The 23,483-nt window shown below is 37.7% G+C and overlaps 2 protein-coding genes across 7 annotated transcripts in view; one reads left to right on the top strand and one right to left on the bottom strand.

Annotated features, from left to right (window-relative positions):
- Positions 1–23,483, top strand: part of LOC125244061 (stonustoxin subunit alpha-like) — a 1,172,099-nt gene that overhangs the window by 366,902 nt on the left and 781,714 nt on the right. The gene's annotated exons all lie outside the window — the stretch shown is intronic.
- LOC125244209 lies at positions 1,054–18,741 on the bottom strand. 5 transcript variants are annotated; one of them, XM_048154266.1, is made up of 11 exons: positions 17,797–18,741; positions 14,409–16,616; positions 13,222–13,408; positions 12,659–12,770; positions 12,204–12,400; positions 11,410–11,487; positions 11,201–11,323; positions 10,865–11,082; positions 9,931–10,090; positions 3,743–3,882; positions 1,054–1,278 (listed from the first exon to the last, which is right to left on the bottom strand). In XM_048154266.1, exons 2-11 carry the CDS (start codon positions 14,451–14,453, stop codon positions 1,261–1,263), a joined length of 1,278 nt encoding a protein of 425 aa, XP_048010223.1. In that variant the 5' UTR covers positions 14,454–16,616; positions 17,797–18,741; the 3' UTR covers positions 1,054–1,260. The 5 variants fall into 5 exon arrangements, 3 of the variants coding, with proteins under 3 accessions (XP_048010223.1, XP_048010231.1, XP_048010239.1); XM_048154274.1 differs by lacking the exon at positions 14,409–16,616; XM_048154282.1 differs by lacking the exons at positions 1,054–1,278; positions 3,743–3,882 and adding an exon at positions 7,023–7,407.

Genomic DNA, 23,483 nt, shown 5'->3' with positions numbered 1-23,483 from the left:
TCACTTACACTTCGCAGTTTTTCGTTTGCTATTTTGGCACAAACCTCTCATGGAGGCGGGCTTAACAGTGCTCTACTCTGATTGGATAGTGAGCTTTTGATTGACAGGTGCTCTCTGACCTGGAAGTACAGACGTCACTCAGTGGCGCGCATATTGGAAAGCTCTGGCGGTGATTTGTGTGCAATACCTCGTGCTTTTTATTACTAAATATGTAGATAATAATTGACCTTCGATTGTCTCAGTCTGTAAAGATGAGCTCTCAGGAGAGACACGGAGTGGCATCATCTTCCTCCTCCGCTTGTCCTTCAAGGCAGCTTGAATAAGTTTGTGTTACTGAAGAATTCAATTCAATTCAATTCAACAAAGAAACTAATAACATCGATAAAAGTTTTATTCATGTACAGTGTGCAACAGCCCAGATAGCAAAAATCATCTGGCCCAGTTCTGGCCCAGACCATTCATAAGTTCTGGGCCAGATCCGCGCAACGGACTTGGGCCGGTGTCTTTTGGCACAACGGGCCAATACCGGCACGGATCCGTTTTTACACATCCGGACCAGTACTGGGCCACCTCCGGACCAGATGCGGATTCCTATATGGTGATTTGGCCCAAGTGTGGGCCAGATCTGGCCCAGCTCTGTTCCGGATCTGGCCCAGTATCACACCAGATCTGGGCCAGCTCATTTTTTTAGAAACACACACACGCACACACTCTCTCTCTCTTTCAAGCATCTTTGTCTCATATGCATCATCTCATAAGATTAAATATCTTGTATTATGCTACTGATATTTTTTTCTCTGAAGTTTCAACATTAAAGTCAGACAACAAAAAGTTGAAGTACTGATTTAAATGTACAGACACTTACTGTACTGAAAACTTTTCTTTACAGTAAAATACCACCTGATAATCTAGTGTAAACACTAAGTCAGCAACTACTTCCCTATAAACATACACTCCAAATACAATTGGACAAAGTAAATGTATTCAGTTTTGATCAGTTTTGAACTCAACTCAAAGTTCATTAAAGTCTCTATTCACAAAGCTACACAAATAGTTAAACAATCTTTAATTAAAGTATATATGAAAGAATACATAACAACACATTACAAGAATACACAAGTTGTGTAGTGACAATTCTTGGGAAAACGACGAGAAAATGTCCAGAAAAGAGGCAGTGAAAAGCTGCAAAGAACAATTAAAAAAAAAAAAAAAAAAAAAAAAAAAAAAAGTGAATGAACTGGAAACACAACTTCTTGCTGTTTAATTACCATGAGACATCTGAAAACAAAAGAACAAGAAGAAAGCCGTTAGTTTTGTTGAGTTCCATTATTCCAATTGATTGACTGTAAATGGATTAGTGTAGTTATATTGTCTATATTTGGGCTATTTTACAAAACCTAGCACTAAAAATATGCCACAGAAAGCAACATAGCATTTGAGATGCATCAGAAATGCGCAGACCTATCGGTGTGACACATGAAATTACAGCGAGAGCGTTTGGAGAGAATACGACTTATGCTTTTCAGTCGCTCTCACAGTACTTTGATGTCATCCATCATGTTGACACTAGGCATGTGACGGTATCAAATTTTCATGTTGCAATAATTGCTTAAGCTTTTATCGTGGTATACAGTAGAATCACAATATTGAAATAAGTTGCAAAAAAGTGTTGTCATACTATAACAGGTTTAACAACTCTTTCTAATAACAAAAATAACTGAACATTTAAATACATTAACACAATACACAAAAATTCTAAAGTAAAATGTTTCAAACAGATTAAAGTGCAAAAGAATTATAAAGAACAACAGGTAGCACTTTACAATAAGATCTCATTATTTATCGTTAGTTGATGCATTAACTAAGATTAAGAGCAATAGCTACATTTGTTAAAGAAGGTATTATTATTTTGTTTTAATGTTAGTTAAAAAAAATTCAACTGATCATTGTTAGTTTTAGGTCCATTTAAATAATAATTACAACTTTTGTTTTTAGTAATGTTATTAAACATTAACTAAAATTAACATTAAGATAAATAAATGTTATTTTAAATGCTAATAAATGCTATAAAATAAAAGCATTTTTCATTGCCAATTTGGTAATAATGAATTAACATGCTAACTAATGAAGCCTTATGACACTAAGTTTTACTGAACAATAACAATCAGAACATTTTCAATCATTATAGGGCATATTGTAGTCCATATTAAAATATAAAATGTTTAAGTTGGAATATCTAAGTTTCTTTAAGTATTAAGTATTTGGTGCTGTGATGTACAACATTGCGAATACAAAAAAAATTGAATGGCTGTTGGAAGCATTTTAACTACTGTATTAGCACAGCTGCTTTGCTTATGGAGTTTCCGGGGTAACCGGTGCATTTCTTGTTCCATCAGCACCCTCTGCTGTCAGAGAGTGAAAGTGCACTTTCATTCAGCACGTCTCCTTCACTCGTTCCGCCATGTGCTTCTCATGCACTTTGGGTTTGTTTACATCAGTGTGCGTACCTCTTTGATTGCGCATACAGTGGTTTTGTGCATTTTATATAGTGGATGGGGAAAGCATTCTTTAAATGTATTATAAAATTGATTAATTAGAAATAATTTGTCAATTTTCATCAATTACATTTTTTCACTGATGCAGACGAGACGATAACTAAAAAAATGATTTTTGAATGACAAAAGCTATGATCAAAATCTACTGTAATTTTCATCAAAGAATAAAAACTAAATGAACATGTTTGGGAGGGACAATTTGGGAAGAGATCCAGTAAGAACTGAATGACATCCGGTGTGGTAGATGCACACATTTGAATTGTATCGGGATGATCTAAAAAATGTGGCGCTGTTGCGCGTTCTACAGGCTCATGTAACAGCTCTTCAGACTGTTTCAGAGCTGTTCACAATAAGTGAATAGCGCACATTTATGCTAAGTAATTGCTTATGAACTAGTGTTGATGAATTATGACATTGTTTCCGATGTTTATATGGAAATATGTTTTAGATCTCCCTCATCTAAACTTGAATAAGCAGCCTGCAACTGCAGTAGTACAGAACAGACATTTCAAAATAAGAGTCACTGTGTATTTCGGACTTATGGCCAGATTTACTAAATGGGACCAATTAGCGTGAGAAAACAATTCCACAAATGCACCGTTGGGCGTGGAAAGATTTGCGATATATACTGCTGACGTGCAAATGAAAGAACACAGACGCAGTCAAATCATTTACATAATGACCAACGCAATCTAACAAGAGCAGCGCAAATTAGCGTTGATTTGCAAATAAGCAAAGCTGATACTCATCAGGTGCGGGTTGACACAGGCGTAACTTAACGTAATGTGAAAAAAATTTTCTTGAGGAACAAAAACTTAACTAATGCTGTAAACTATACATGTATAGTTTACAGCCTTATTTGAGGGTTTTTTTCCTTGAGAACATTTGCTATATCTGATATCCAAAATGATCAATATTGAATCAAAATCGGAATCGAAACGCAAGCTTGTGAACAGAAACAGAATCAAATCAAATTGAATTTTGAAAATTGTGTCAGCCCTAGTGCTAGTGCATGCCAGGGTCAACCGAGGTATAATTTGATCTGATATTTTGTTGTTGTCTGGTAATTTTACCATATTAAATTCAGTGAGTTTAGCCACTATTGGACATTGTAATGTTATGCTGATGAAAAACAGTAATAGCTAAAAACAAAAACTGCCAATATGCTATTTCTATCCGAAGTGTACCTCACTTAATGCCTCTTTGGCTCTAGCACGTTCTTTCCGTCCGCCAGCACGGTCAGAGGCAAGATTAAACCAGCGGATGGCGTAAGAATTTATTTCCATGTCTGCTGCTGAAGTAGAGGACTGGTTGCTCCTTACAGCTCCTGTTGAGAAAAAAAAAAAAGTGCAATAAACCTCTCCAACTTTTCCAGACTAATAAGCTTCTGATTGATAGTTCTTCTGTAATGTAAATCAGTTAAGGGAAAAACAGGTATATCAATGCATTAAACATTAATTTTAAAATAGCTAACAGACCCGTTTCTCTCCTACCATTCATAGCAAAAACACTTGAACGAGTTGTTTTCAACCAGGTGTCATCTTTCCTCTCACGGAGCAATCTATTGGACGTCAATCAATCTGGTTTTAAGAGTGGTCACTCAACCGAGACTGCTATCGGTCACTGAATCCTTGCGGATTGCAAAGGTTGATTCCAAATCATCAGTTCTCATTCTGCTCGATCTATCTGCTGCCTTTGACACTGTGAATCATCAGATCCTTCTGTCCACCCTCTCATCACTGGGCATCACAGGTACTCCACTTCTCTGGTTTGAATCCAATCTCACAGGAAGGTCTTTCAGGGTTGCCTGGAAAGGGGAGGTATCCAAAGCTCATCAACTGACCACGGGTGTTCCTCAGGGTTCAGTTCTTGGACCCCTCCTCTTCTCCATTTACACTACATCACTTGGTCCCATCATTCAGGCACATGGTTTCTCCTACCACTGTTATGCTGATGACACACAACTCTTCCTTTCATTCCAACCAGATGATCCCACAGTAGCTGCACGAATCTCAAGCTGTCTGGCGGACATCTCGGCATGGATGAAAAAACATCATCTACAGCTCAACCTGGCTAAAACTGAGCTTCTCGTCTTCCCTGCCAATCCGACTCTAAATCATGATTTCAGTATCCAGCTAGGTACAAACCCGATTCCAAAAAAGTTGGGACACTGTACAAATTGTGAATAAAAAAGGAATGCAATAATTTACAAATCTCATGAACTTATATTTTATTCACAATAGAATATAGATAACATATCAAATGTTGAAAGTGAGACATTTTGAAATGTCATGCCAAATATTGGCTCATTTTGGATTTCATGAGAGCTACACATTCCAAAAAAGTTGGGTCAGGTAACAATAAGAGGCCGGAAAAGTTAAATGTACATATAAGGAACAGCTAGAGGACCAATTTGCAACTTATTAGGTCAACTGGCAACATGACTGGGTATAAAAAGAGCCTCTCAGAGTGGCAGTGTCTCTCAGAAGTCAAGATGGGCAGAGGATCACCAATTCCCCCAATGCTGCGGCGAAAAATAGTGGAGCAATATCAGAAAGGAGTTTCTCAGAGAAAAAATGCAAAGAGTTTGAAGTTATCATCATCTACATCCAAAGATTCAGAGAATCTGGAACAATCTCTGCGTAAGGGTCAAGGCCGGAAAACCATACTGGATGCCCGTGATCTTCGGGCCCTTAGACGGCACTGCATCACATACAGGAATGCTACTGTAATGGAAATCACAACATGGGCTCAGGAATACTTCCAGAAAACATTGTCGGTGAACACAATCCACCGTGCCGTTCGCCGTTGCCGGCTAAAACTCTATAGGTCAAAAAAGAAGCCATATCTAAACATGATCCAGAAGCGCAGGCGTTTTCTCTGGGCCAAGGCTCATTTAAAATGGACTGTGGCAAAGTGGAAAACTGTTCTGTGGTCAGACGAATCAAAATTTGAAATTCTTTTTGGAAAACTGGGACGCCATGTCATCTGGACTAAAGAGGACAAGGACAACCCAAGTTGTTATCAGCGCTCAGTTCAGAAGCCTGCATCTCTGATGGTATGGGGTTGCATGGGCAGCTTACACATCTGGAAAGGCACCATCAATGCTGAAAGGTATATCCAAGTTCTAGAACAACATATGCTCCCATCCAGACGTCATCTCTTTCAGGGAAGACCTTGCATTTTCCAGCATGACAATGCCAGACCACATACTGCATCAATTACAACATCATGGCTGCGTAGAAGAAGGATCCGGGTACTGAAATGGCCAGCCTGCAGTCCAGATCTTTCACCCATAGAAAACATTTGGCGCATCATAAAGAGGAAGATGCGACAAAGAAGACCTAAGACAGTTGAGCAACTAGAAGCCTGTATTAGACAAGAATGGGACAACATTCCTATTCCTAAACTTGAGCAACTTGTCTCCTCAGTCCCCAGACGTTTGCAGACTGTTATAAAAAGAAGAGGGGATGCCACACAGTGGTTAACATGGTGTGGCGAGGGGGGCGTGGTTCAGCGAGGTCTGCAACCGGGGAGAATAGCGGGAGACGCGTGGTAAGTGAGTGGGTTGAATGCAAATCACGAACACCTGTTTCTCATTCCAGTGATTGGCGCGGAGACAGGATAAAACGCCGTGAGAAGCAGGAGTGTGTGAGAGAGAGGGGAACTGTTGACTGAGTCGAGTCGAGGTTCGGGAAGTGAAACCTTTGATGGTGTAAACCCAACGTGGAGTGAAGCCCTTGTGGATAACGTATGCCGAACCTGGAGTGAAGCCCTTTGTGGATTGTTTATTTTCGTTGTCGTGCGTTGCACGGACTTTCTGTTGAACCGTTTAATATTCAATAAAGTCTCAGTCAACAGTTGTTCGCCGTCCCAGACCCCTTCCTTCCCACACTACGAACTTGAGTTTACTACACATGGCCTTGCCTTTTTTGAGATGATGCCATGAAATTTAAAATCAACTTATTTTTCCCTTAAAATGATACATTTTATCAGTTTGAACATTTGATATGTCATCTATGTTGTATTCTGAATAAAATATTGAAATTTGAAACTTCCACATCATTGCATTCTGTTTTTATTCACAATTTGTACAGTGTCCCAACTTTTTTGGAATCGGGTTTGTACATGCTCAATTACTCGATATCGAATAATAAAATTCGGCCAGAAATCTTGGAGTAATCCTTGATAAACAACTGACCTTCAAAGACCACATTGCGAAGACAGCTCGGTCATGCAGATTTGCACTTTACAATATCAGGAAAATCAAGCCCTTTCTAACAGAACATGCAACACAACTTCTAGTCCAGGCCCTGGTCATTTCTAGGCTTGATTACTGCAATGCTCTTCTGGCTGGACTGCCATCATGCACAATCAAGCCTCTACAAATGATTCAGAACGCTGCAGCACGTCTCGTCTTCAACGAGCCCAAAAGAGCCCACGTCACGCCTCTCTTCATCTCTCTACACTGGCTACCACTTGCTGCTCGCATCAAATTCAAGGCGTTGACGCTTGCTTACAGATCTACCACAGGCTCAGGACCCTCCTACTTCCACTCAATCTTAGGAGTCTACACTCCTACACTTAAAGGAGCAAAGGCTCGTGATACCATCACAGAGAGGCACAAAATCACTCTCCAGGACATTCTCGTTCACTGTTCCTTGCTGGTGGAACGATCTTCCTGCCTTCATCCGGAATGCAGAATTCACTTCCTTTTATCCCTCTCTATTGTAGCTTATGACACTCTGAGCACTTTGTAAAACTTGTATTGTGAGCACTTCTTGTGTCTATTTTCCTCGTCATGACTCGCTTGTTGTATTCCTCACTTGTAAGTCGCTTTGGATAAAAGCATCTGCCAAATGAATAAATGTAAATGTAAAAATTAAACTATAAGGCATAATGAAAATATTCTGTTAAAAACTCTCAGGCCATTCAAGATGTTGGTATCTTCAGTAGAACAGTAAAGATGATGTTTAGCTGAAACTGTGGTCCTCATATAATACAAGTCAATGGTGCCATCACTGTACACAGCAGCAGAATATGGTTGTCAGTCCTGTATTTGAGTCCTTAAAGGATTAGTTCACTTTCAAATGAAAATTAGCCCAAGCTTTACTAACCCTCAAGCCATCCTAAGTGTATATGACTTTTATTTCTGACAAAGATAATTGTAGAAATATTAATAAATATCCTGACTAGAGGTCAACCGTTATGTTTTTTTCTCTATCCGATGTCAATATTTAAAAATCAGGGCAGTTGATGGCCGATATATGATGCTGATTTTTTTGGGCCGATTTTCTTTTGTTCCCTCTTCATCTCATAAATTCTAACAGTTAAGTAATAAGAAGTTATACCGAAAATTGCTTAAATTAAACATTTATTGAACAACACAAGCCTCTTCAATCAGTGCACTAAAAATAATTTAGACGTTAAATATTAAATACACAAAACAGGTCATCAAAAATCTAGACTGTCAAATTAACTTAGTAGTAGCCTAATACATAATAATAATAATAATATTATATGGCTCAACTTTTTAAGCGCCTTCTCAAAACTTGTTTCTATACTGTAAATCAAATAGCCATAATCTAAGTGATAAGAGTATCTAAGAAAAAAATAAGAGTTCACCCATTTTACACAGCCTGCTGCTCATACCTGCAAGGAGTGCACCGGCCATGAGCGATGACATTGTGGAGGCTGTGTTTGAATTGCACGTTTCTACTTTCACTTGTAAATGACTTGTTGCACTTATGATAAACATGGTCAGCATCAATTCTAGTAGGCTACAATGTAATTATTCTTTCAAAACTCTCTGTTTCCCCTGCCATTGTTAGTTTAAGCTGTGTGTCAACAAGGCGCGGCTGCAGAGCGCAAGTTGCTTCCTCTCACATGCAGATTTAGAGGGAGAGTAATTCTCCAGAAACATACAGAAACAGAATTGATAACATCAGAGTTTATCTATACAACGCAGACTTGTATAATAATTTAGCCGCTGGGCTCGTTACCAGGTTTTGGTACCCACGCCTACCTGTAGCCTAAACTACAGCTGGTTAAAGGCTCACAAACCCCATCTGCGTGCAGGACGATCCACGTGTACAACAAGGAATGTGTGAGTGCCTTGAGAGCTTTAAAACAGCAGTGCACTAAATCCGTTTTTCTGCGCGATGCTGATTAATTAAAAATTGCCCAAAAAATCTGCCCCATATATCGGCCGGCCGATCAATCGGTCGACCTCTAATCCTGACACATACAAGCTTTATAATGGCAGTATGCATTACCAAATGAGTATGAGTTGAAGAAAGTGTATCCATCCACATCCATCCATCATAAACATACTCCACACGGCTTCAGAGGGTTAATACAGGCCTTCTGACGCAAAGCAATGCATTTGTGTAAAAAAATATCCATATTAAACAAGTTATGAAGTAAAATATATAGCTTTCAGTAACTTACAGCGACAGAGATATGAGCTGTGTGTCATCTTTTGGTGTTAGATCCAGTCACTGTTCTCCACTGGAGCAGCTCCCATCAGTTTTGCGTTTCTTTTCAAAATTCAAATGCCGTGTCATGCACGTGACATCGCAAAGGATTAAAGACTCTGGCTAGCGCGTTTACATGCTACTGTTGGTTAAAGAAGTTTTGATGGATGAACTCATTTAGTCTCTTGTCATGTCAAAAGTGATGCGACTTTTCAGTTTTATGGATGTGGCCTTTGAGATAAAAAACAAAAAACAAACAAAACATAACATATACAGGCAAAACAAATATACCTACAGCTCCTGACGATTCATTGTCTTATGAAGTGAAATGATCATTCTGTGAAGAAGTGTGAGAAGTCAATCTACCCAATTGCAATTACGCAAGTGAATGTAATCTTATTTGTTTAGTTTTGTTGTTGCTCCATCCAGTATAAGCACAAAATACCACTTTGATGAACAATACCGATTCTGTGGATTATAGGCAATAATGCTGTAAATAATGTTCAGTTTCTTGCACAGACCGATCATTTCGCTTCATAAGACCTCAATGCATCTTCAGGATATATGTTTGTTTTGCCTTTACTTGTTTGTTTGTTTGTTTTTGACTGTCATGTCATGGCACCCATTGAAATCCATTATATGAATCACCAAGGACCACTGTTTCAGCTAAAAATCTTTACTGTTCTACAAAAGAAAAGACACCCACATCTTGAATGTCCTGGGAGTGAGTAAATTAACAGCAAATTTTCATCACAAAAGTAGTTTTCTGTTTGATGGGATTAAATTACAAAAGTAAAAAAGTAATTAAAAACATTAATATCTTAGCAATATATATCATTTAAGTTGTGGAGATGGTTAACAACACTTTAAAACTCAACTTCTTATTATATCATACTTACTGATCAGCAAAGTTCTTGTGAGCATTTCTTTGAAACTCTTCTTTCCATTGACTCCTTTCCAGTTGATGTGTTTTGCTACTGGATCGGAAAAAATCCTATGAAGTATGTTCCAAGTTATCTGTTTTGCGTTTTGTCCTCCAACGGCACCCAGAGCAGATATCTGAATACAAAAATACATGATATACAATTCAGAGATGCACCAATGTTTCGGCCACTGATATGTATCTGCCAATTTTTGCTCAATTTACAACCATCAGCAGCTCGGCTATAGCAAGAAAAAGATTTGCTTAGGGCCCCCAAAAAACTAAATAACAAAAATGACGCGACGCTGAAATAAAAGCGGTTTTTACAGAGACCGTCACTTTATCTACTAAATTAATGCCCTTATGTCTCGAAAAACATTTTTAAACCCTGCAGTACCTGCAGAGGAGGCGGCGGCGGTGCGAGTGTGTGTCACTTCACCGTGAGAGAAGAGAGCGAGAATGCGGACGTTACTGCCTGTGCTGCTGGTAACAAAAAAGATCGGCTCGGAATCGGTAAGAAGTGAGACTGAAAAGCTGGACTTGGTCGAGACCAACTAGGACTTGTGGCGAGACCAATGACCAAGTCCGAGACAAGTCCGAGTGCAAATATCACAGAGTCTGAGACAACAGAAAAACGTCTCGAGTCCGGACTCGAGTCCAAGTCCGGACTCGAGTACTACAGCACTATTAAAAACATGATCAAAATACTATTTCTAACAACTATTTTGATGACAAAATTTCAAATAAGAGAGCAAGTGACAAATATCAGTAAATATTGGTGCATCCCTAATACAATTGCATTATTCTTTTTTTTCTGTTTTTGATTAATTATCTCGAAATATAAATGAGAGCAGTGAATACTATATAGACAGTAAATGTGTACTGAAATCATGAAAAAGAAAACAAAATACCATCTTTTGTTTAGCCCGTGCATTTCTTGGGTCTTGTAGCCACTCCTCCAACTCCTCAACTTCAGTCATTGTGGCCAGGGGGACATTGAAATTCTGTGGCATTTCAGCTACAGGAGTGTCTGTCCCCAGACGCAATGCCAGATTGTTGACAGCAGCAGCAAGCTGCATTTGCTGTTCCTTCACATTTTCTAACAAAGTTAGAATGTGCAGCTGAGCAGCTACAAAGAGTTAAGAAAGAATTTAAATTTTAAATATGAAAAATACAAAAATTTCTTTAATGTATATAATTTTAAAAATTGTATAGTCACAGAACATATTAAATTGAAAAGATTTTACCAGAGCAAGGGATAGGTCCAGTTCCCGTCCTCCCCAATCTAAATGTGGGCCTAAAGGAATGCGACATCGCAGAGATGTGGCCCACAGAACTTGATGGAATGGTAGGCGTAGCAACTGGAGGCACTGACACCAGGCAGGGAGAGGCAAGATGATTGTTTTTGAGTGATCACTTTGATGAGCAAAGCTTGCAAGCAAAAAAAAAGTTTTACCTGTGCAGTAACCATCTTCAGCATGGATCTGAGGACTCGAAGGCACGCCTGATGAACTAAACAGGACAGGTGGTGCTGCTGTGAAATATGAAAATGACAATAATTAGATTGTTTAAAGCTACTGTCCGTAACTATTGTGTTCTAAATTTACAAAAATTATATAATGAGAATGTACAACATGAATCCATTTTTTAAAACTGTGTTTTTGTCTCAAGGGTGGTTCACACTGTGCGATTTTGGCCACGATTTGGTCGTCTGAGACAAATTTTGCAAATCCTAAAATATTCCTATAATCCTAGGCTAAAATCTGTAGTCTCTGATCTCTAGTTTGACATGTTCACAGACAGCCGGTTAATGACCGCTGCGATCACCCTGAATCATTCTGGTACACCTACATTAAGGGTTTATATTCTGACTATTTTAGACCAGTCTGGTAGGAACAGCTGCGGAGTAGTATCACAGTACCTGCGTGACTTGTCATAGACATAAACATAGAGAAGTAGCTCCAGCTACAATGTACTTCTGCAAAATGCATGCAGGTCTATTTATTTTAAGCAATAAAGGGCCAAAAGTTTCGGAATGCAGCTAAGTGAACAACATGTGATTTAATGATTACCATTAAAAAATCCTTCAAGTATGTCCAGCTGAAACTCAGCACATGAAGTTACATCAACTGTATTAGTCCCACAGAAGAAACTTGACTTTATAAATGTTATATTAATGTTACAACTAAACAGCTGGAAAAAACAAAAACATTGCTTACAAAATGATTCAAAGGAAATATAGGAATATACCAGTGGAAGTAGAAGATTCAGCCTGCCTCAGGTCTGGCAGTGGTCTAGTAGAAGTCTGGCAAGCATCATTAGATGCTACATCAGGAGTAGGTGGAGGAACAGGTGGTGCCGGACAAATGGAGAGATTGTGGTATCTCTTTTGTACCTTTGTACCCTCCTCTGGCTCACTTTCAGAGTCCGTATCGCCAAAGATTTGCCTAACAAACAAAACAAATTACAACCTACCAGTGTATTTTGGGCATGGTTAAAAACATCAACAAATTGATTTAAGAGTAAGAACTGCTTATACACATCCAGGAACACTAAATATTCAATTAGCCTACACTACTGAGCCTGTACTAGGAATTGTTGTTTCACTTGACCTCTGTAGTACTGTAAGACACAATATTCACTCTACAAATAATCCATTGCTTGCTTTGATAATTAGAGCAAATGTCAGTCTCAGAATATGAAACCGTGGCTTAATTTTTCTCTTCCTAATGACTTCTTCCTCATCATCTGTTTGTAACTCAGAGGTATTACAGGTCAGTGAGGCCCTCAGCTTCTCTCTTGCTTTAAGGTAATCACCTGATCAGAATTCACACACACACACACACACACACACGCGCACACACACAAAAAATAAAATAAACAAATTACACACATGCAAGAAATGATGACTGTCAAAAATGCATCACTTTACACAAAGTACACTATCAAATCCATTTTGCAGTATTATCCAACTATGTGAGTTATTACTGTACTACTGTATAGAATTTTATGATAGTCTGTCATAGAGGAGTTTTACAGTGCTACACTACTATCACCATATGACAAATACTATTGGCAAATATTGTGACAAAATGTTTGACTGGTGTTCCAAACCTACTATTAGGTACTGTCTGTTAAATAATGTAAATTAATGTATATTTTAGTTACATAAATTAGTAATTAGAACTTTTGAACTATATGTTAAGTTTGTTTGCAGAGTTGATGTATTTCCTTACACTTGAAATTTGTTTCTAAAGCAGACCCTTACCAGTTCTTAAGAGGACTCGAACATCATACTTTTTCCAGTCTGCTCCTGGCTCTTCATTTTTTTGGATAGCTCGGTTTACACGTTCATCACTTCTATAGTTTGGCCACCAAGTGACACCATCCTCAAACCATGACTCAGATATAATGTTGATAGTCTTTGTTTCCATAAATTCGACAAGTAAAAACATCTGAGAAAGAAATTTTTGCATAAATTGTTACATATTTGAAAAGATGATCCACAAGAAAGACACACAATATTGAAACAATATTGTGACAATATTGTTTTTTGACATTTTCCTTCATTCAATATATTTGCATTCTTTGATCAAAAAGATTCAACATTGTACATGCACAAGGAACAAAACAACATATGTTATCCAGTGTTACTGTTAATAAATTAATTTCATGGTTAGAAAGCTACTAAGGTAAACAGAGAATTGGCAAAAAAAATAACACCAACATTTTCTCACATCCAGACTTCCTACAGCACTTCATATACTGTTGATTCAATTATGTGTGAACTGCAGATGATTATGATATTGCTTTTAGTTAGAGGTGGGTGATAAAAGATATAATATGGAGATTGCTAAAAAAAATTACATTGATAATGATGATAAGCTCTGTACATTTTTACTTGATATGGATTAATCTTAACAACCTATCACACAGCAGAAATAAACGTGACAACAGCCAGTCAGTGCATGTCATTAATAAGTGATTTCTGCGCGTCTCTGTGTGAATGAATGGCGCGGTTTTGTCTGATACACAAACTCACACACGTGACGCTCACTGTGTTTTCAGTGATTCAACTGTTGAAGTTTATACACATTAATATTACATCATAAAACTAATTTGTGAAAATATTTGTGATAATATTTTTGGCAATATCGTCCAGCTCTACATTTACTGTACATGATATTGGCTAGCCCTAATTTGACACCAGACACAGACCTGTAGTGGGCTTACCTGTGAAAAGCTTAACCCCGAGAGGATGATGCGGGACCCTTCAACTTTGTGTTTGGTTCCTGCATCATCATCCTATAATGTTTGAATTTGCTATAATGACCTAACTACAGCACCTTAGACTTCAACAGCAGCAATTTTTTACTTATTAATGGAAATGTCTCTAATGGGCTGCAGAAACTAGTTTTGTCAGAAGTTTTATTATTATTTATTGTTCATACTTACATTGTCAAAATCCAGAAACCTTTGTGGAGTATAGCAGCTCTTCATCAATTCTTGTAAGTGTTAAGTCAGTCTTTAGTCAGCATAAATTGTTTTGTCTCCCACCACTCTGCACCTAAACCCTCACCTTATACAACAACCTCACCTATATCCTGGAACTAATTGATCTGTGCACTATAACTTTGGTTGTGCAAGAAGGGCATGACAACAAATCTGTCTTGGTAAGGAAGGAGAACACACTTGTGAGAGATCTGTGATGCTTTGGCTACCCTAAACGGTCCTGTAGGTTGAGACACTATAAATACTCTAAGAAAATCCGAGCTCACTGGGTAGTTGTAGAAATTTTCCATCTGTGTAAAAACTTTAAACACTACATGCCCTCCACAGACTGAACGATGTTATAGATAGCACATATGTCTTTGTCTATAGCAAAAATATTATCACCTGTGGAAACTTTCATTGACCACTGCTCAGTCTGCAGCTGCCTGTACTGTGCGGTAGCTTGAAGGCCGTCAGGAACAGGTCCAACATAATGCTGCATTCTTAAAGCTTTATAGGGCAACTCAACAGTCCTGATTTCTTCAACCTCTGATAACCTTCTTATTATCTGTGCAAGAGGAAATTCTGGCTTTCTCACAAACCTCTTCAGTTTACGGAGGTAATTTTCATATGGAAAAGCTGAGATAGAGTCTAAAGAACCATGTAGTTGGGCATCAGCTGACAGGTGGACCAATCCATGCACATTATACACTAAGGCATCTTTTCCATAAAGCTCCCCAACATGACTTACAAATGTTGTGAGTAATGTGTTTGCATAATTGTTAAACGAAGAACACAGCTGAGGACTGATAAGGATGCAAATTCCAGTATACAATAACATAAAGTTATTATATAAATCACAATCTAAATATGGTGCCAGAGCAACAGGGCCAGTATACAACAGAAACTGTCTGAGTTCAGTAGCTTTCCAACGGTCTAGCTCTCTCAGAGACCTCGGCTTCCTTGCAAACTCAACTGGTATGTATGCACGCATCTGAATTAGAGTTTGAGAAATCTGATCAACAAGACTGGAGGACAAGCGAAATTTCAAAGGGCCCCTGAGCCAAACATTTAACAATCTCCGTGTGACACCTAAACATGCAAGGTGCATGTAATCTAAAGGAAATCTAGTCACCATGCCCACATCTAGACCAGAAAATCCATGTGGTCCATCATGATGATGCTCCTCGTCAACTCTGTCTGAAAATGAAGAATCAGTCCGTAACACAAAATCATTTCTGGGGTATGTCATTCTGTTGTTGATATAAACACCTGGCTGGCAACACTTATCACATCCATGATATCCATTGTGAGCTTTTATGTTTTTTACAAAAGCTCTCGCAGGGGTATCACATACAACAGAATCCAGTTCAATGAAAATCTTTTTTCCACTAAAATAGAATCCTTCCTGCAGCTGCTTTAACTCATGGGTAAAGTCTCTCAAATATTCATCAGGGGCATTTGGTTTTTTTGTACCACTAAAAAGCCCAAGAACAACAGGTTCTTTCATTGGGACACTCAAAAAAAGCCCTAAAATGGGCCATAACTGTAAATTAGAGCTCTTAAATAATGGCAAGCCATCAATATTTATCTGCAATCGAAAGGTAAAGCCATCTGCAATATTTTCAATTAGCTGTTTTAGGGTGTTATGCATAGCTGTCAGGATACCTCTATAATGATACAAACCACCACATTTTTGTTGGATTTTGTATTCAGTTTTCGTGTTAAGAATGGTTCGAGCATCCTTGGGCAGCTCTGGGTGGTACAATCTCAACAAACTAAGGAGGGCTGTGAGGGCTACTAAAGAAATGCCAAACTGTACAGACCAACTGGCTAAACTTTCAACAAGGCTGACTGGCTCATCTGCAAGCTCAGATTCTGATTCAGAGTCGGGCTCTGAAACATGTCGTCTTTCTGTCACTTCTCCAATATCATCTGTGCAAACAGAATCAAAATGGTCCTCTATCTGAGGGGCTCTTGAGTCATTGTTGCTGTGTGTGTCATTTGTTATGGAATCTGTGTCAGAATCTGTGTCAACTTTGTGAGCTTGAGTTGGTTCTGATTCTAATAGACAGTCTTCTGCAATGTCATGCAGTCGTTTTTCGAGGGAAGTGCGAGCCCTCCGTCTGACTCCAGAGCTTGTTAAAGGTGGTTCCCTCCTTTTCATTGTTTCTAAAAAAGATTAATTATGACAAAAAATCCTTATAGTTCTTGATATTTTGTTGACAGTCAGCAAAGTAATTCAACTGGTATTGCCTTTAAAATGTGTAGTAAGGAGACAAAAAAACACTATGTCCCCTGTAAAAAGTAAAAAGAGTTGCAAAGAGTAAAAAAATCAGAAATCCATGAAATGTACTACCACTTTTAAGTAAGCCCTCTAGTTTCACAGTGAAGCTATATGGTAATATAATATGTGAGATCAAAAGACCGGAGGCTGAACTTACTATAATTTAGAGACAGACATTATTTGATTTTATACTAATCATTTAATCCTAATTCAAAGGCATTTAAAGAAGTGGGAGTGATTAGCAGGAAATGACGAAGCTGATAGCTGAATTTTAAGCAACATTACTCCTCAGTGTCACATTATCTTTCAAAATCATTCTAATATGATGATTTGCTGCTTAAGAAATATTTCAGATTATATGACAGTATAACAGTGAAGACATTTATCATGTTACACAAGATTTATATTTAATAAGTGCTTTAATGCATTTAATGAATGTAAATAAATGCTCTTCATTGAACTTTTTATTCATCACAGAATCCTGAAAAAATTATCACCACTTTCACAAATATATGAAGCAGCACAGCTGTTTTTAAAACTGATAATAATCAGAAATGTTTCTTGAGCACCAAATCATATTAGAATGATTTCTTAAGGATCGTGACACAGAAAACTGTTCTTTTATTTTGATATATTTCGCAAAATTGTTTAACTGCATTTTTGATTAAATAACTGTAGCCTTGGTGAGCAGAGACTTCTTTCAAAAACATTTTAAAAAATCGAAATGTTTCCAAACGTTTATACTATAACGTTAATCGTTTTTAAAATGTGGGCCTGGGAGGCCTTAGCAAGCTTGCGTTAACGATAACTTATCACTATAAGTTACCACGCTGCAAATTTTAAAAGCAAAAAATAATATAAAATAGTTAATAATAATTAATATAAGCAGTCAAATTCGTTGATTACATATAATTTTACAGTTCTGGACCGTCGTAGCATGCCCTCTGATAACGTAAAATTAGCTAATACTTTTCAATACCGATCTAAAGAGCAATAAAACCTTTTAAGTTAATGAGTACACAACATAATCAAGAAATTAATTCATTATAACACTGTGTGGCTTACCTTTGAGAAGTCTTGTAGTGATAGTAGAAGGAAAGCGAGTGACTGGCTGCCTCTTCAAAAAATCCAGAAAGAAAAATCGCGCGCTCGTTTCCACGGATACGGCCCGAATCTGCTTTGCGACTGTTGTTCCCGCCCATTGAAACACTGGTCCGGGCTGGATCCGTATTAGAGCTGTGAAACAGAGGTGACTGTAACGCGGATTTGCCGGTTTGGACACGGATCCGGCGCGGAGTCACCTGCTGTCTGGGAGTTCTGGCTTTATTTGACACATTTATTGTTTAAAAACTTGATAAAGTTTTATTGATTAAAAACTTTATAACTATACATGGTATCATGATATACATAAACAAATTAACTGGAGAGGAAGAGAGAGAAAGAGAAAAAAAATGATGCTTGGCTTAAATATCCTAAAGGAGCTGTTTTTTTTACCTGTAGGAACAAGTGCAAGAAGACATTTTACAGCATATGCTGACAAAGTTTAGCTTGATTATTCGGATTGAAACTTTAGATTTGGATTACCTCCTGGATACTGCTCAGCAAGAACTGGATTTGGCAATTACTGCATTAAATCATGTCAACATCCCAGAGGCTTTACAGGAGCTAATCAACATAATTCATGTAAATGTAAGTTCTGAAGAAACTTTAACAACTGCATCTGATATCAGTGAAAAATGTGCTTCACACTTGAGGCATACCAGTGCCTCAAGTGCACAAAGTTTCACTGCCCACTTTGTCCAAAGGGCAAAATAAAATTTGAGGAGTGCTTCCAGGCAACAGGTCATCTTCAGTCGCATTTATCCTGAGTGGTACATGGCTGTAAGTAGACCAAATCATTTTTATTACATGCTACATTAAAGGTGCTCTAAGCGATCCTGTTTGGAGTAACTTCCTGTTGACGTTCGAAGTGTTGTCAAACAAAACAGAGGCAAGCTAGACCCTCACTACTCCTCCTCCTCCTCCCCTCCGTGCTTCCTGAAACAGTCATGAACACGCATTTAAAATCATTCTTGTCGGTTATTGGCTGGAGCATGTTTATTATGTTTCGTGGTCCAGACTGCACCAGGTAGTTTTTGTTGCCGTTTTTGGAGCTTGTGGCGACTACAGAGACCGTGTTTTTTTACAGTGTGTTCAGGGTACATGCAGCTAGCAGATAGTGAGGAGATGTTTGCTGTATGTGACAAAAAATGTTTTGGCCTAAAAATGCATGACATAATTTAGATCACCTTTAACTATGCATTGACAAATCTTTTTAATAACTTATTTTAAGGTTTCAAAATATATAAATGCCACCTCGTGTCACAAAGGTGCACATTACCATTGTTGTTACTGTGGCAAAACAATAATACGTCAGACAGACTTGGAAAAACATTTCCAATTATAAGTGCAGAAAGACAGTCAACCAGGACAATCCGAAGACATGATCAACAACCATCTACTGTGGCTAGAGCAACAGGGCTCCATAAATCCAGCATGGCTGAAAAACAGCAGCACATTTGCAGACCACTGACCATGGCCAATGAACAGGGGGACCAGCCATCCAGTGTGGCCCATTATGTATCAACTGACCAGCCATCGACCATGGACACTGGGGTTTTACCATCTGTGGCCCAGGAGCTGAGACATCAATTACAGTGAAATTTACAGACAAATTTAATGTTGTAAGATGTACATTGTAGATGCATATAGTGGTATGTTAAAGTAATTATTTGAAGAAAAAAACTAGTTACAGTGTGCACAGTGATATTTATACTTGTTTCAATCTATATGTACATTTATTTTGTTTGTGGATGTTGATATCAAGATATGTGATAACGTTGTAAAATATGTGAGTTGAATTATAACCTATTGTTGAGTCATGCGAACCCAAGAAAATATGTTTTGTAGATAAATTGATTAAACTGATTTTTTGAATTGATTCAGAGAGGTTTTTTAATGGGTTTTGTATTTTTTTTTTCTTCAATCTTTAAATAGGTAGCTACGTGCTGTTGTGGGCCACGTTGTCCATTTAAGTCATCTTACGGATACTGTCGAATGCAGAGGGTCGTCAATGGAGACCCAGGCGTGTTACATTGAAGATTGAAGTGGGAATATTAAACTTCAACTTTGGGACAAATTAATTGTGAGGCTTGTTTTTGGGCAAACTTACAAGTTGTCAAATCTAAGTACTAGAATGTTTGGTGGGAAACTCTATGTGACGACAACGCGCCATAGTGAGACTGAATTGGCGACCCCCTTGCCTGGCTTGAAAAAGCAGATTAAGTTTAACATTGATGAAGGTGAAGTAAAAATAACTGAAGGCAATATCACCTCTGTTGCGGTTGTGGTGTCATGCCAATGTTCTAGATGCCAGGCTTGGCAAGAGGTGTTTGACGTGAATTTCATCGATGTTTACGCTGCAAGATATTACAGTTTTTACAGATGTATGAACCCACAGTTACTGCATCGGTGACATTATCTGGCCAATCTGGGGAGGAAGAGTTGACGGTGCCAAATTCAGTGGTTAAAAGGTATGTTCATTATGTATATGTACGTTATTGTAATTATAATTGTGTATTGTTTTGATAGCTGCACAATTTAGATATACATTGGGAAAAAATATAGGATAAGTGTACTTGTGTCCATGCTGTGTCAGGAGACTTAACAGAAAGACATCCAAAAACTTTGGTGTTTTGGGACTTTTCAGCTATGAACAAATTTTCAAATTTTTAGCTACTTTGTTGGCATGTACATTGATAATTAGGTCAAATAAGCGAGAAATGTATTATTATTTCAACCTCAAACCAATAGCCTTACTGATAGACTGCTGTGACCGGTCAGCACAGTCGCTCTGCGTTTCGATGATCATTAAGGAGACCGGACAACAGAAGTTCCTCAGACCACTTTTTCCAATCAATGGCCTTCAATCTGTCAATCCGTGGCCTTCAGTTTTGTCATTGACCTTTCCCCAGCCGCACTTACCACGAACTGTACTTTATATTACAATTTTCAGATGAACTGCATATCATCAGATCAACAATATTTAACATTTTTCTCATATAAAATATTTTATATGAATTCAAAACAACAATATTAACAGAAACATATATAGAAAACATACCTGAGAGCAGGGATGGGCAGTATTTATGATACATGTATTTCAAATACGTAAATAGTATTTTGTAATTTGTATTTGATTGGGTTGATAAATAGATTCATATTTTGTATCAAAATACTTTAGTGTTTTGTATTTTTGTATTTTTAAAATACTGTAAAATACTTTGTAAGAAATCTACATGATGACATCATAAAATTGAGGCCTCTGATTGGTGCTACTCAATAGTTTGCAGAGACTTGCGATCAGAACAGAAAATTGATCCAAATGGAAGAAAGTGGTCAAGAAACGTGCAGGCTGACAGCTTTCGATCAATTTTTTGCATAAATTGCAAGAATTTTAGTAGTTCATGTTAAGTTTTGGTGTTCGTTTTGGTAGCCTAGGCTAAATAATTTACCAATTTACATAATGTTCTTGAAAACTATTGTACTGAGCAGCAGCCCCCTATATTTAGGATTAACAATCAAATGATTAATTGGTTAGAAACTAGTTGCCATGAATACAGGAGCCATTAGTTGTCTTCTTATGAATGACTTGTTTGTCATTGAGTCAGTGTTGCTGATGCAAAGTAGGCCCTTCATTACTGGTGGATCCGAAATGGTCAATATTCATATTCATGCATTTTTATTAATATTTATGTTAATCGTTTATGGCGTATGATTTATCAGTTTCACTTTTGATTTCCTATATTTATGTACTCAAACTTTATATATATTAATTCTTATATTTTCAAGTATTTACTTGTTATTGTACCCTTATGGTTATTCTTATTTTATATTTAAGAGTAAGCTTGTTATGTTCAATTGTTCTTCAAGTGTTCCAGTGTGACAGGTCACGCTGACACGTTTGTGGTTAGACATTGGACGCCTACCAAGTACTGCAGAAGTTATGTTTTTCAGAATTATTGCTCATTTGAATCTGATCAAAATATGTCTGCTGACATTTGCAAAATTCCCTAAGGGTTAAAACAACTATTTTTGACACTGGATGACGTAATGGGTGAAATTAACCTTTTTCATTTTAACAAAAACATCAGTTTGAGTGGGTTGGGAATCTCCCTGTATGCTTATGGTATAATATGGACTGAGTTATTGATAATAGGGCTTTTCCTCTCCTTTGCTCTCCTGGGCTTCTGCTTCTCCTCTCTTATCTGTGAATGTCTTAATGTTTTAATTCTTTTTGATTTTCATCTATTAGATACAATACTCTGGATTTTACAATACTCTAAATTTATTATTAACTATTGACTAATCCTTTATGATGGTTATTTTCCCTTTTGGTTTTATTAAGTATTTTCATTATTGATTAAAGTTTGTGTGTGAGGCTAAATTAAATTGTAATGAATAAATAATTTTTCATCAACTTTATCTACTGCCTGGATCTCATTTTCCCAAGTTTTTGCATCAGTTACCATATACCAAATAACTAAATTAGGATACAATTATGGGTCATTCGCAAACATTAAACTGTTGGTTACTTGAAAACTAAATTTCATCTGGGAGATCACAGGGATATGTGAATATTTGATCTGTTAGCCACAATATGTAAATTTTCGCCACTAGAGGTCGCTCATTCAGAACAAAGGCGTAGCTCGATGATGCCTTGATTTCACGGAATCATGGGATGTATTGTCTTCACGTCTACAGCCAGTGGAAAAGAATCGGGACGGTACTCGGGCAGAAATAATGTTCATGGATGAGATTATAAACGTTACTGTAGTATGAAGCGAAGCATGGCCGAATGCTGCGAGAGCGACAGCAGTTGATCTTTTATTATGCCGCAGTCGCTGGTTCCGCTTCTTCCGGTCATGTGCACGTGGGGTAAAGCAGTGCTGTTTCATATTAGATACATTTGAGTGTTGAAAGTTGTTATAGTGCTACTTCGTGCATTCACTCGGCAGCTGCTATGAGACACTTGTTGCACACTGCAGTAAGCTAGATCAATATCAGGCATGGTAAAACATGGTACCCGAAGTAAATCTAGAAAACAAGATTTAAACAATAAGACTTAATGTGTTGAAATATATAACATGATTAGTTTTCTGTTGACGAATGTATTCAAACAGTTTCTCCCCTGTCTAATAAAACATATTATATATTAAAGTGTCTTTGATGTTTCCATGGTTTCATCAAATTAAAAATGGAAATCGAGGGTAACGCAGATAAGATGTCATTGATAGGTGACACACAGACACAGTCCGTGTCCTCAGTAAAATTGCCTTTTTTTCTGGATTTTAAACATTATTGGAAACATTTGGGATAATGTAAGTACACAAGTCTACAAAATATATAACACTGTTCAAGTGGTTACTGGATATTTTAATCTAAAATATTACATATTGTGCCTTTAACTGGTTGCACATGACTCGGGCAGAGAAAAGCTGGGGCGCGTTCAAGCTCAAACCGGTGCGCAACGTTTTGCTACGTTTTCCGGGTTGAACGACATGTTTCTTGGAAATGGTCTGCAACGGTGTGCAACGGGATTGAGATACGTTTTCTCTTGTTTGGTGGGTGCGTCAGAAATGTCAGCCCAATCAGTGGAAAGATGTATATAAACCGCGCGGTATTAAAGAGACAGCTTGCACAATGGGTATTAA

The sequence above is a fragment of the Megalobrama amblycephala genome, linkage group LG1 (assembly GCF_018812025.1).
Source record: "Megalobrama amblycephala isolate DHTTF-2021 linkage group LG1, ASM1881202v1, whole genome shotgun sequence".
NCBI classification, from domain to species: Eukaryota; Metazoa; Chordata; class Actinopteri; order Cypriniformes; family Xenocyprididae; genus Megalobrama; species Megalobrama amblycephala.
The sequence above is the reverse complement of the archived record's forward strand: the minus strand, read 5'-3'. Positions and strand labels throughout refer to the sequence as shown.